The sequence below is a fragment of the Anopheles bellator genome, chromosome 1 (genome assembly GCF_943735745.2).
Source record: "Anopheles bellator chromosome 1, idAnoBellAS_SP24_06.2, whole genome shotgun sequence".
Classification (NCBI taxonomy): Eukaryota; Metazoa; Arthropoda; class Insecta; order Diptera; family Culicidae; genus Anopheles; species Anopheles bellator.
In genome coordinates, this window is record NC_071285.1 from 5,031,118 (window position 1) to 5,046,272 (window position 15,155).

At 52.6% G+C, this 15,155-nt stretch overlaps 1 protein-coding gene across 1 annotated transcript in view; it reads right to left on the reverse strand.

Moving 5' to 3' along the window:
• Window positions 1–14,462: 14,462 nt before the first annotated feature.
• Window positions 14,463–15,155, reverse strand: part of LOC131205750 (neuroligin-4, X-linked-like) — a 40,006-nt gene continuing 39,313 nt past the window's right edge. The window contains exon 15 of the mRNA XM_058198027.1: window positions 14,463–15,038. Coding sequence (XP_058054010.1) covers window positions 14,463–15,038 — 576 coding nt within the window. The remainder of the gene's footprint in view (window positions 15,039–15,155) is intronic.

Sequence of the window (15,155 nt, forward strand, 5' to 3'; positions counted from 1 at the left end):
GTCGCTCCCGCAAACCCACCGCCGGCGCTTTTTTGCTCACTGTCCACTCGCATCCTTTTTCAATTAAAAGTGTCCATTTATGCTGCAATGAACCATTGGGTGCACCCGTCACCAGCGGGCCACTGAGCAAGAGAGAGAGAGAGAGAGAGAGAGAGAGTAGAAAAATAGTGACCCAACCGAACACAAAGTAACGCCACGGGCCGTCGGAAGTCGCTCCTGCCCATCGCCCTGCCGGCCATCGGGCAAACAAACGGGAACAATATTTAATGCCCTTGCCACTTCGCGCCAAGTGTAAGTTTGAAGTGATTTTTAAATCAAACTAAAACTTCCTTGGCCCTCCTCACCCGCCAGGCTGGGGCTGAAGGACCAAATGAAGCACATCCTTCTTTCCTCCGGGGCGGCGGGCAGGCGAATTGAATTTCTCCCTGCCCTTCAAGACGCACTCTTTCGGGCCACCCGAGCCGAGAAAGCATTAAAAAACACAAGTACCAATTTAGAAACGGGGTTCCCCCCCACAGGGAAGCCGAAAAAAGGAACAACAACAAGCGGAACCAAAAGCCGAGCAACGAAAAAAAAAACGACGACCTCGCCAGCGAAACGATCTAACTTTAATAATGTTTTTAATGAGAAAAAGTTGCCACCGATGGCCCACCGACGGCGGGGCGGAAAACGTGAAAATCGTCGCGGGTGGCGCGGAAATGCCGCGCGCGGTGGTGGTGCATTCACGGGAACGGGTTCGGTCCGGAACGTGAAAGTTTAAATATTTCCGTTTGTTGTTTATAATAAAATTTTTAATTTTGTTTCAACACTCTCTCTCTCGCTCTCTCTCGCGCTCTCTTTCGCTTTCTATCGCACCATCTTTCTCTGACAGGACGCTGAGGATTGCAGTTTTTGGCTCCCAGGAAGCGGAATTTTTCTGCCCATTTTGACGGGACAGACTTTTGGACTGAATGTGGAACACATTTCACTGAGCCCCCGGTGATCGTATTTTCAGGCCTCCGAATTTTCGTTAATTGAAAGCACGCCAGGGGCTGGCACGTGAAGGTCGTTAGAATTCGGGCACGTGTCACGTGGCCCTGTAGCCCTGTCTCACTCGCTCCCCGGTTGAGTGATGGACACAGTGTTCCCGTAAAGATAGTTTTTAATTATTGCAATGATTTGGCTGCAAAATACGCTCGCCGCTCGCCTGGATGGTAGATTAGTAGTTCCGTCGGCCCGTCAGAGAGCCCGAAGCCCCGAAATGGAAACAGACATTAAGTTCTCATCAACATTTTACTTCGCACTTCAAAGTTGACGTTCGCCTCGGTTCGGAATTGCGAGAAATTGCGAGCTGCCTGCCGCTGCCAACATTAATTTGCCGAGCCCTCGAAAAGACGAGCCAATTGGACGGGGCCGTGTGCCTGCTGTAATGCCGGGCCGCTACTTCATCAGCAAGAATGGCTGGTAAAATGTAGATTTCGTTCCACGAATCACGATGCCTGTTTGAAGGCTGTGATGTACCTCTGCCTTTTTGCAGTCTCCGATGCCACCGATGCCACTTGATGGGTTGAGTTGAGCTAAAAGTGGTGCCGTTCGGACAATGAGCTGGGAAGAGGGCACTCGAGAGGTTGCACCGTTCGTTCCCGGTGGACCATTCCCTGGAACGTTTGAAAAGGAAACTTGTACCGTTGATAAATTCCTTAGGTGCATCCTTCGCGGCCGTGGTCAGGCAATCGGGCAGTGCCGGTGCCGGGACCGGTGGTGTAGATATTGTTGATTATGAAAAAGGGCTTTTGTCTTCGCTTCGATGGATCCGCCACTCCGGAAGATGTAAGGATGCACCTGCTCTTCGGCCTGACCTGGCTGGCAGAAAAGTGCCAGAAGTAGAAGGAGACCGGAACGGGGATCGGAAACCCCTTCCTTCTTGGTGTGGGGTAATTTTCGAAGGGTTTCGGTCCAATCAATGGGATGGAACAAAGAGCGGGCGATAATTCTTGAACGCACACTACAAAGCGAAAAGACCGCTTCTCCTGCCTGAAGAGGACTACCTGAAAGCTGGGCCCTCACATGGAGTGTTGAAGAAGATCGAACGAAGTGCTTACCGGGAGGACCGGCCATCGGTAAGAATCGACGAGCGCTCTCGCTGGGGCCGGTTGCAGCCGGTTGAAGTGCCAAAGAAAATAATATACCCCCACCTTGTGCTGGGTCCTCGATTCCTCCTATTGTCGTGCACACAATCGGAAAGTTATTGCAGCTTTTTTTGCACTAAAAATATGCCGTTTCTTTATTGTTTTAATAACTGCATGGAATGTACAAAGTGAGCCAAAGTGAGTTACGGTTACTGCCAGTGGCTGAGCTGAGCTGTCAAAGTAGCTCAGGTGAGCGCCATCACAGAGGTTGCTAGGATACACTCGAACAGAGCTTCATCTTGGCAATCAGACTGGCGGAGAATCCGGACGACAACCTTCTGCTTATTAATCCGCCTTAACACAGGTCAGTTCGTCAAACTCTCTCTTTTCATGCGTTTTGGCGTTCGGCGCGAGAGCCCGGGAAAAGTTGCGGTCATTCCAATAATGGTCTATTGTGTAATTTTGTTCCAAAGTTGCCCCGAATGACGGCGACTCTCTGAGCATGATTACCCAACTTTACTGTTTGCCGTGTGCCCGGAATTGTGCCCGGAAGGTGCTGTGGCTGAGCGATTGCAATACGAATTCCGGATACCGCCGGCGGTGGCTCATCGTCGTCCCGTCAGCAGCTCAAAGGAGAAAGTTTCACCGGCGGTTATCAATGAGCCAAGAAATATTTCTCTTCGATCCCCGATCGTGGTCCTTCCATTCGTTCGACATTCCGACATTATGAATGCACTTCGTTTAGCCCCCCTCCGGGGGCACTATTGAAATCGGACGCTAATGGAAGCGCAAAAACCTCGAACAACATTTTTTAAGTGCATCAATGCGCCCCCGGTCCGTCGGCCCTTGATTCCGTCGCCCTCCTGCGATGGGATTTAGCCGAACGACTGGACGAGTTGCCGAAGGAAATGTAAATAAAGTTTGTCTTTTCGCTCAGTTGCCGTCAGTTTTTGCCGGCCCGCCGATACGAATCGTTTTAATTGAACTAGTGGCATAAATTTGAAGCTTAAACTTGTCCCTGTCTTCCTTTTGGTGGGGGGCGGGGGGAAGTTTGCCCGGACCCGGAACGATCCGAACCGGTCGATTGAAATTGTTTCAAAGTACGCGAAAGTCAATCATCAAGCCAAAACATTCTGACGATGCCGCTGCTGCCTTTGTCGAACGCTGCCTACTTTGCTGTTTTAATTGTATTATTTAATGTTTAAAATACCCAACCGCCGTCGTCAAAGTGTCTTACGTGCAGACCTTTTTTCGCTTTTCCGGGCCCCGGGTTGACACTTCCAGTTGTTCCAGGAGTTCCAGAGCCATGGCCGCCCGGGACGTCAGTAAATTAAATAAGACTAATTAATTATAATTAGTATTGGGTGGTTAACGGCGTAACCGCGACCGCAACCGGAGCACTCCGTTGCCTCCACGTGTGCACGTGGCGTGGCGTGCGTGTCCTTTTCCGTATCGATTGCGGATTATTTAGAAATTTAATGTTGCAAAACCGCAACAAGCCGATTCGGTGTTGGGGCCCCCCTTTAAAAGGGCATTAGAACCGAGCTCATTCTATTAACCACCAGCGCTCGGGGGTCCTTAACGATGTTAATTTGCCAACACGCGTGAGCTTTAGTCAATTGTCCTTTTTACGTGCGAAATTTTGCTTTATGACTTTTCCGTTCCCTTGAATTCTTTAATTCCGGGCCATCCCAATCCGTCAGAGCGCCGGAGAGTTGTTTTGAATTTTCAACATGACTTATTATTCAACACCACTGCCGCTTGCGATCAACATCATTAACATCATCATCATCGCGGGGATGGCGAGGCGCGCGGACTGTTTTATGTTTGCAAATCATTTATGGAGCAGTCCGGACGGACGGACGGTGCCGGAGGGACACGGTACTCGCCGTCGGCCGCCGCGCGTACATATGTCACACTCTAATGAACCTGTCCACAAACCGTGCAACAACAACACGGAAAAAGGACGGTCAGTCATCGTGCAGTTCTGTTTATTTTAATAATGTACTAAATTGGTCCCGTCGAACCAACGCCCGGATGAGCCGGTCAAATCAGTTCTCCCATCATGAGGCCAGCGGTCTCATTGAAAAGTCATGATTTTGGTCCAGAAAAACAGGCATCCTTTCGGCCAGGATCTAGACATTTTGCGTTCCCGGAATTGTTTCGCCAAACGGACAACATGTTCCTTATCTGCTCGGGGAATGTTTTCTTCGGAAACCTTTTTTCGAATAACCGGACCTCGGTTCCCATAAATCCAGCAATGGAAGCATATCGCTTCATCGCTGGCGAATCGGGGTCAATCTTTCGCTTCCTAAAACCCTGTAAGTTATCTTCATTCTGAGAGGCTCCTTTCATGCAATTACACAGAACACATCGGCAACTCTTTCCGGCAACGTTTCCAACGCTGCCGTGAGCCGAGTTCGACGGGAAATCTGTAACCAGCTTGCCCTCGTGGGAGCAAATAAAGTATAACGATCTCATTAGGGGCGAAACAAGCATATGTGACCGCCGTTCCCGTTTGTCATCGTCAGTGCCATCCTCAGCAGGCAGGCAGCTCGTTTGCACAGACCCGGAGCGTATCGTCGCCGTCGTCCTCGGGCAATCGGGGGGTGTTCGATTTATTTGACATATTTATTTCACCTTCATCGGATGCGGTTAAAACGAGCGGAACGAGCCACGGGATAGGACAGATTGGAGAGCATCGTTGTCGTCGTCGCCGCTTCGAGTGGTGTTTTGTTGCACTTTGTGGCAGTTCTGCTGCTGCACGCTGAGGGTCTTTGCCAGCTTTCTCGAAGACCTATGATGGAGCCGGCTAAATGTCGCTTCTTACGCTCATCAACGCCACGCGCAAGAACTGGGTGTGAAGTAAACTACAAAATAGCATCCTATGTCCTTTCAAACGCCGCAACATCCAGCATTGATTCTCGACGGCTTTGTTTCTTCGCTCCCCAAAAATCCCGGCGCAATCGGTGGCCATTGTTGCGAGAGCCACGCTTGGAGCATAATTGCAGCCGACGTTCCGCAATTGTCCGCAGAGCATTGAGCACAAATCCGGAATAAACTCGCCTAACAGCTCGCGAACGGCTCGCGAAGTTAATCGACCAATCAGCCAACAAAGCGGCTGACACATCGCCGTCGGGGCCCGCCGAATAGGGGCCCGGTGAATGTATTGTTTTGCACTCGAACTCGACTTTTCCCGAGGCCGTGAAGTAGCAAACAATCCTGGGAAAACCCCCAACCCCCCCCGGTGGGAGTGGGTTGGCAAACTGCCATTAGCACCGAGTCCGAAAATAGCTCACACTCCGTTTTTCGCCTCCGAGTCCGCGGCCGGCGGCCATCCATTGAGGGGGGGGCGAAGGCGACGCATAAAAAGCAGCATAATTTTCCGGGGCCCGGGGACTGCATTTCACGCGGCCCCAACCCGTAAGCGTATTCATGTTGAGCTCGGCCCCTTCGGCCCTTCCGGTTTTCATTAAATTCAGCACCAGATGGTTGTTATGAAGTCGAAAATGGAGGTTTTTATGTGCCACCGGCCGAACCGAAATCCGTTCCGTTGTAGCCGACCGACCGCCGAGGCTTGGCTTGAGATTCTTTCGGTTCTTCGACAGCAAACCCTTTGATGGTGGTACGACATAAATTAGAGCCACCCCAGCAGCAGTGGCCCCCAACGAAAAGCTTTTGGCTGCCCACGGAGTGGCAGCGCCACCGACAGGGAGACGAAACCGTTTAATAGTCAGCAAAGTGCCTTCACCGTTACAATCGTGCTCCGGCGGGTTGTGGATCCGGCGTAAATTTCAATCCACAAACAGTCGCGGCCGATGCTGCTGTCCAGCCAACGTCCTGGCCAGAAGTCGAGCCGTGGAGCGTGTCGAGAATACGATCGGAACGCCAAGGAACGGCTTTCTGTAACGGTGCCGGACGCAACCGGTTGGACGCAGCTCGCTACGCCACGCAAACGCCACACTTGGTATTCAATTCCTTTTCGGGGCCACGCCACGCACACCAAAGTGCAGTGAATTGATTCAGTTCGGCCTTTCGTCGGTGCTATCGATGATTGGTGCAAAGGAATTCTTCCACTGGGCACTGTCGGCCCCGGGATCTGATTTGGGACAACTGGCCGCAGGTCGGTCAGTCACGGGGTTCGACAGGAACGTGCCGTGGCATAAGTTCACCTCCTGGCTGCCTACTTGACACAGTGTTTATTCTGCTTTCCCGGGGTGGGCCTTGGGACCCGCAGGGGCAGGATCTCACAATTATGCTCGCGCTCGACTGACTCCTGTTCCGTGACGTCATTCACCGCCGGGCCGGCTTGGAAAACGAGCTGCGAATTTCCGGGCCAAAAGGAGCCACGGCAACCGAGCGTTTGGTTCAAGTACCGACCGCAGCGGATGCAATTGGCGCTGCTCGTTGAGTGGCAATCGCGCGCGCGGCAGCCGAGCGGACCGGAAATTCCTGGAACAACCGCTCCGGGTGCCCTCGGGCCTCGGGGTGGTTCTGAGACATCAAACGGCGCAACAATATTGTCATCGCTCTAGGACAATGAACGTCGCTTTCGAACTCGAACGTTCTTCGCCCCATTTCGAAGGCGATCTTGGCGTGTCGTAGGTCAAGCTTGGTTCCGGTTCCGATCAAACGGCCAACCCCCCCTTTGGTCCAATTACAAGGACGCCATTTAACTGTCGCCTCACATGCACTCCAAAACGTCTTCAAATCCTAATTACGAACGATGTGCGGTGTGGCCGTCCACCCGTCCGGCCGGGCAATACTCATTTTTCAGACTCAATCCATACGCTTGACATCACCACTTAATTAGGACCGGTTTCTCGCAGGAGAGTGCCCCATCGCCATTCGGAGAGCCAATTCGGTGGCGAAAACGGCGGAAAGAAAACCATATCGGTAACCATTATCGTCTGTGTCCTTTTTGGGCACCCTCCGTTCGTGGTTCGCTGGGGCTGCAAGTTTTAGAGGGCTCAGCATTCATTACACCGGCAGCAGTGTGCATCCAAGGCCACGCCAGGATTAACGTACTGTTGCGGAAAACTGTTGCGGACCCTCGCGGACAGAGAGCCTCATTTGGGATTTTCCGAAGCCTCCGGTTCGGCGGATCGGATGCCCGGGATCACCGGCAAAAAAAAGGCGGATGAAAGGACCCGCGAACTGAAAAGGAGCAAGGCACCGGGCGCCCCGGAGGTAGGCCTCTTCTGGTGGTGCGCATCCCAAGGTTTGCTTCATTAACTTCAAGTGGGTGCTCGTGTGTACTCCCAGGACCGGGGATCCCGACCCAGTAAATGAATCGGGATCATTTAACAGACGCACACCCAACGCTGGGCAGGGTGGAATGACAGCGACAGGACGAGCCTCGGACAATTTTCCGAGCAGCTTCCGGTCAATGCCAAGGACCGTACGGTGGCTCGTTACTTTTTGCGGCACTCCATCCATGGCCGTGTGTGCGTGGCCTGCGGCAGCAGATGAGTTGAGGGGATTTGCTGAATTGACTGAAAAAGACCAGCGCCGACCTTTTGTGAGGCTCGGGCCCGACCCGAGCGCTGCTCACTTCACCACGAGTGCTGCTGGCTGGCGCTGTGCCGGTGTGACCTGTCAGCCATACTTCCGGACCCGGAGGACGGGAGGAGCAGCGAAGGCTGGCAGGACCGTGAAACATTATTATGATGATTGTTCGCCGTGCCGTGAGCACACCGCGGGGTGGATGTTGACCGGAACCGGTAGCGGACACCACGCCCGAGCCGACCACGGACCACCATTCATCAAACCGCTTGCGGGGGCAGCGGGCACCCGGTCAAGATGACACATTCCTTTCGGTGGCTATGGCCAACTCCTGATCCTTTTCGGAGAAGAAACAGCGAATGGCAGATCTGGGGAATGTTTGGGAAAAAATTCCTTGGCCGTGGTCTACCGTGACCGGGTTGTGATTTTAGCTCGCTTCGCTTCATCACTTCCGTAATGCTCCATCAATTATCTTCGTGTGGGAAACACCGGAATTCAATCGATTCCCACGGGTTTGCGGCGCACTAAAGTACTTGAGAGATACGGTGCCGCTCGGTAAACATGTCGCCGTGAGGATGAAAAATATCTCCAACCACTTTCGGGAAAGTTTCGCGTGCGTTGTTTTTGCGCCGTCGTCTCCCGATTTCAAACTAAATTTTATATCTCTCCCAGTCCCGTGGCCGTGGCTCTGGATTGATGTTTTTCTGGTCCTTCGATGATGGATTACATTGCGCCCGAGTGAACGGTTTACTTTGCGAAATCGATTGAGATTTTCTCCACTTATGTGGGTGCGGAACTATCTTGTGTGAATCTCGTGTGTGCCGCGGGGGACTGCCGGGAGGGCCGGAAATTGATTACATTGACGAAGAGTTGTGCCTTACTCGAGCTCGCGTGGTTTTACGGTTCCGCCGAGTGTGTTCCGCTTTTCGCTCCATCAGAATGTGTCGGGTGGAAAAAGAAATAAAAGCAATTGGTTGCGCCGGCGGTTCGTTTGTTTTTTTGTGTGGTCCCATTCGAGTGTTGTTTACTATCGGCGTGCGGCGAACTTATTTCATCCCCGTCAGATGGAAACATTTCAAAGCGGCTTAGAACGGCGAGCTCGAATTCGCGTGAGCTTTCGATCCGATGACTGATCGAGCGTTTATCACACCGGGTTGGCGACTGCGAAAAGCACATGTTAAGCGCAGCGCGCGGCTGTCAGATGAGTCGATCTTAGTGCACATTGTATTTTTTGCTCCGTCCTTTCCGTGTGCCGAAGAATCGTGCAGTGCACGCTGTGAAAGGCGAAATCTATTCGATAGAGTTCAATTAATTGGTGCAATTAGTTTTCCTTGTTGTTGCCGGCGTTTAGATGGTGATGCCTTTACCCGTAACACTTGTTTACGGATCGCGTCGTTCCGGTTAAGGAAAAGTAATTTGCTGCTTCTCGTTCGATTCGAATCGAGAACACACCCGAGAACACCCGGAGTGTGTGCTTCGGTGATTTTACGCAAAAGAACAAACGACTTGCACAGCAGCAGGTGAGGCTACCGAGGCGAGGTCGGTCGGTGCAATTCTTCCGGCTTCAGTTCCGCAGGCTCCCACATCACAAGAGGTTCGTACATCGATCGGAAACAAGCAAACGGTACCACAATCCGGCGGGGTAGCGGAAGATTCTGAGTGCCAACCACCCGGACCGGGTTCTTTTTACCAATAAGCATGTAAGGCATCAATGTTTCTCTTTCAGCTCACGCCAGACCGGTCTACCTCTCACTCTCCCATACGTACCGGTTGTTCCGGACGTGACAGTGGCCTGATCGATGCCTGGCTCTAGGCACTGTCTTGCGGTCTTCCTGGTGTGCAAGCAAGAAAGCAATAATAAACCGGCTCGAGTTCCGAGGAGAGCCCTCTTCTAAGGTGATCCGGAAGACATCTCAGGACCGCCGCCTGGGACGGGCGGTGGGAAAATGGAACATAATAATATTTTGCTGCTTTTGCCCGTGATTGAAAAGTGAACGAAGCGGACACACCGGTGTCGACTGTGTTTTCCTACGGCCTAAGCCGATCAGCACCAGGAGAGCAGCGTACACGCTGGAGTGGATCCGACGGGTACGAGATTAAAATTACGGAAACAGTTGAGCCTGTTCGATACACACACCGTCGGCCTCCCTTCGTGGTAAAAGTGGTTACATCGTGCGTCAAGATGACAGCGTGTGTGCGAGCGAGGAGAGAACCGCCAAGATATTAAAAATGGAACTCGAAATAGAGTATGCATCCATGGGGAACCGGTGGGGGGAAAAATGGACCCCATGGAGGCGCCTAGTGGCCGGTGATTGTGTGGCGTCGCTGGAAACCTCAAACCCCACATTTTCCTGTCCATTTGTCCCGAATAGTAAGCGAGTGGCGCTGGAAGCTAGAACCACACCATCCGATAGGCTCGCACGGACGATAAAATTCAGCCCACCGAGAGTGAGGCAGCTTCGGCGTAGCTGACGGCAATGTCCGCAGCGTATCTGCATTCGCTTTCGTTGGGTAGAAGTTAGAGATTCGATAAAACATTTACCCACTGGCCGTTTCGGTCTTCTGACCACCGCAAGCTTTTTCGGGGTGTGGCCAAAGCTAGCCTTGTGCAGGAAAAATGCATCATTCACGGGCTTTGGGAAGGCCACAATTTGAATATTTATGCAATAACCTTCTCTCTTTCAGTCCGTTCCCAGCGATGGGAACGCAAAGTGTCAAGAACCGGCACATTGTGCCCGGCTCAGAGATGGCAGTTGACCGGGTTCGTTCGCGGGAAGTCGATTCGATTGATCCGTTGACAAAGCCCTGCCTCGCGGGCAACGGCATCAAGGCCCGGTAACATCACGGATTATCCCGGGAATGGTTTCGTGGCACAGATTCTTGGCGACGAGTTTATGTCTTCGATGACTTTTGATGGTCGTAAAGTCGATTAAGCGGATACCGGATTACTGTTGTTTCGGAATGTTACGGCCAGTCCGGTCGCGCGCATCTCGAACGTGTGTTCAAAAACACTTTCAGTAATGTGGGACCCAAAAGTAAGTTCCGCAGATGAAAGCCGGGATTGAGTGACTCAAAATAGTTCCTCTCGTAAGTTCATTGAAATTCCTTCACTCCGCAGAGAGACGCATACACCACACAGTTTATTCAAATAATCCCAATCCCAGTGCTTTTAGTGGAAATGGGTTGTACCGGTCAGTCAGCCGGCAGGTCCGTCCGACCGACCGACCGGCATTAGCATAAAACATCGAACAACATTCCAGCCAGCCAACGGGAGCCATCAAAACATTCGCAGGCAGGCAGCAGCAGCCAGGAGAGACCGATCAAAGCGAAAAGCGAACGGACCCGGGTGAGGAGATGCTGTTTTATTTCTCGACGCTGGCTGATGAAGCTACTCTGCTAGATTACCGCCGCCGTCACCGTCGTCTTTGAAAGCCCCAACACAAAGAAAACCCTCGAGGGGTGGCCACACCAGGACGGGGCTCCAAATTCTTTCTTGTGTAGTGGCGCAAGAAAAACATAAAAGCTCAAAATACAAAACTCAAACGACCGCCCGCCCGTTCTAACGATTGGCAAGGGGATTTAGCCCGCCGGCGCCGGCGATCGGATCCGATCGGAACGGTGGTTCGCCCCGTCATCATCTGCGTCGATGCCAAGATGTCGAGATTTTCCCGGGCCACTGCAACACTGCGGGTCTGTTTTGTTAAAGAAGTGGCCACAGTGGCGCACAGGCGCACCACTGGAACAATCTTTAAGACGCCTTGCGCAAAGAATCCAGAGTTTAAGTTTCGGGAGTTATTAGTAAAGTTTTCAGTTCGTACCTACACACGATGCCCCCACTATTAGTCCCCACCCGCTATTAGTACCCACGGGGGAGCCATTTACAAAATGGCACACAAGTGTCCTCGGTGGGGCGTTTGCGATTTTGTTGTGATTTCTCGGAAGGCACGACCGCGCAAGTTCCGCGATTTGATGAGCTCCAATCCGCCGTGTCCGGAATGTTTGAGCAGCTTGAGCTATGCAAACCACCCACCACTGCTTTTCGTTACTCCCAGGCTGCGCTGTGCGCTGGCGCTTCTTATCGTACAAGACGCTAATCTTATCAGCAACGCGCACGGTGCGTGTTTCGTAGCGACGTCACAAGTTTTAAATTGGCATATTTCACCGAAGACGACGTCCCAGGCGTTTCGGGGCGAGACAAAGCCCCGCCCGACTGCAGGCTTCGGGCGGATCAGTTTCATCGCGTGTCAGACCCGGGTACGGGCGCCACGCGGTCTGTTTGGTGTGGAAGTCAATCAAAAGTCAATTTCCCAACTTCTGCATTAACTCTTATCGAGCGCGACTCGCTAAATTAAACATGGTAACGATGGCCCGCCTTCCTTCGCTGGCGGCCGGCTGCCTTTTTTTCGGTTGGTTGGTTGGTTCGTACGCAAATCGATCCTTCGATCCTCCGCCCCCCGGTTAACGGTTGGCCATTTGGGCAAAGATGGCGAATGAATAATTAAACGGCTAGCGTTCCAGGCTGGCTGGTGGCTGATCATCATAAATATTTATCGTTTATTCGCACACCACCCGGCGGGCGGCTTTAATTGATTCCGCGCAAGGCCGGCCACCGGGAGCTGAGGGGCTGGGGGAAGCATAAAATGCATCCACATTTAGCATACATTACCTGCGCGGGTCCGTTCAGAAGAAATAAAAACACGCCCCGGCCCGGAATCGGTCGTAAAAAGCCAAGGATCAACCTTCCGGCTACCTTGGGGGGCCACGTGGTGTACGGAGCCTTCTTTCGGCATCGGGCGGTAAACAGTATCGGGAGAGGCCAAATTCGATTAATTTGCTCGTGCGCACCACGTGGAACTGATACGTGGAGTGTAAACATTGACGAAGCTCACGAAAGAGTTCCGTTGGTGGCATTACTTTTACGCTCTTTATCGTAATTACGTCCATAAAACGTAGGCGCGCGGAAGGCACGATCGATTGAATTCCTCCATCCCCGTGTGTGGGGGGGAAGGGGCCTTCTGAGTTAATCACAAACCGGGCCGGGTGCAGCCGGGCCCATAAACCATCATTCCCCGAAACGTTCGGTTGTTTGTTTTCTGGAAAAATGGGATTTACTTACCGATTTCAGATCGAGATCTTGTTTTGTGTGTTTTTATAATCTTTCTCTCTCACTCTCTCTCTCTCTCTCTCTCTTGGCCACAGATTGTGCACACAAGTTTGCTCCAGAAGCCACTGCTGTTTTCTTCTCCAATCCGGCAAAAACATCAAAACAACAACAACAAACACCTCCACATTCCATTCGCATCGGGAAGCCCCGGATCAGCAGCACCAAACCCGACGCTGTATCGTATCGGGGCGGGCCCTCTTCTTCATCGTCTGGCAATCATCTTGTAAGGCATCGTTTGGCACTAAAACGCCTCGCTACGTCGTCGGTAATCCTCGCCGCCGTTCGATCCCCGGCGCTGCCCCCATTTATCTTCCCGCTGCCATCTTGTTCGTGGTGCCCGGGCAGCATTCATTACACGAACCGGTTCCAATCGGTTCAATCGGCGATTGTTGTGCCAATAATGCCAGCATTCGGTTCAATCAAAGGAAGCCAGCAAAGGTGGTGTGTGCGGCACCGTTCGGATGATCGAAGGAGGCTGGTGAAAATTTCTATGCTTCGGATTGACATTTCGGATTGGTGCGATTAACAAAAGGCGTGGATGGGTTTTCGATGGGCTTTCAAGGCGCCACCACCGTGTTTCTCTTTATTCCGTGTGACGATTTGCTTTGCAAACAATACTTTGAATCCCGGCCGCTACACTATTTCTCGGTTCCCCGGTACTTACTTTCCATCTAACTGAGTTTCTTTCATTGTAGAGGTTCACAGGACAGGTCAGGTGTGTGTTCGGAGACGGGAAAGATAAAACAACCTTAACCGGTCAACCTGCGCGCTCCGTACTGCGGTTGTTGGCTACCTATTTACAGTTCGAGTTCGAATTTAGATTCAAAATTCCGAATACATTTTCTAGCAGGTAAAGTATTGATTTAACTAGACATCCCAAATGACGCACATTCCGGCTTCCGGCTTTTTAAACCCCATCCTTCTTTTTCCCTACTTCCAATTAAGCCGTGGTTTGTGTCTGCGGCGAATCGACGCAAAAGCTTCCCCACAATTTAGCCGCCCTGATTCGCCTTTTTCTGGCCATCCGGCTTCTCGTCGGTGGCCGAGCCAGCCTGCCAGCGAGTCGGGTTGAAAATTATTTACAGTCAAGATTTATCCGCATCTTGTGAGCCCCGCACCCCACCCGGACCCGGTTGGAAATAAGCGATCGGAATCGTGGTAAGGACGCTAGGCCATCCGATGGCAAAAAGGACGCAAAGAGTCCAAAAATCAAATGAAGCACCCGCTTTTTTTTGTGTGTTCCTTTCTTTCTAGGAGACGCCGATCCCGGGACCGGACCAGACGCCGAACCCAGCAAAGGGAGCCTGTTGCTGCCGGCAACCCCTTGGTCCAGAATTTCTTTTTTGGGGGAGGGGGGAGTCCTTCCCCGGGGGAAGATTTATCGATTGGAAAGTGGGATAAATTGGCGGGTCGGGAATCGCGGTGCCGAAGGATCGGTCGAATCGGTAACTAAAGGGGCACCCGTTCGGTGAGTATTCGTTCTCTTTGTGGCGGCGGGGGGGGGGCCAGTGGTCTTCGTGTGGTCCCGTGTCGCCCGGGATTTCCGATTGATTATTTACAGCACGGCCAGCGGGTCGGTCGGCCACTTGTGAGCATCTTGGGCCGTTCGGGCCGGCCAGTGTCTGATTTGATGATTTATGTCTTCACACAGCTTCCTGGTCGTCGTCAGCTGTGCTGTACCGATGCTATACGGTCACTTCCTGGATTTGGACGCGTTTCTTCAGCGTGGAGCTGTTCTGATGGCCACCCGTCCCGGACGGTGCGGAGCACCCCGGATTCGGCCCTGCCAGTGGTGGTCCGTTCGTCGTCGCCGTCGTCGCCGTCGTCGTCGTTGATGAGCCGCTCTGATGATGGAGCGCGTGATGATGGTGATGATGGTGGTGGTGATGGCCACCGATGGTGGACTGGCCCGGGGGGCTTCCGTTCCCGCCCGTTCCGGATGTCTTGGTCGAGTTCACCAAATCCACCGTGATGATTCCACTGCTGCAGCCACCGCCACCGCCGGCCACCGGTTGCTGCTGCTGATAATGCTGATGGTGGCTGGTGCTGGCGCTATTTACAAGGATGGACGTCAGCGGAACCATCCCGGAAGAGGACGATGAGGCCGCCGAACTACCGGAGGCCGTCGCCGTCGTGGACCGGATCGGTGGCAGTGGTGCTTTGGTGGCCCGCGGAAGCGTCTGGTGATGATGCTGGGAAACGATGGCTGGCGGTGTTATTGTCACGGCCGTGTGGCCGCCACTGCTATGAGACGACATAGCCTACCGAGAGAGAGAGAGGGAGAGAGAAATGGCCAGGGTGAGCAAATGTTTACTCTAGGACGTGATCTAAAGCCTTCTGGAGGCAAAATATGGCATGGAGAAGATGTTATTGATAAT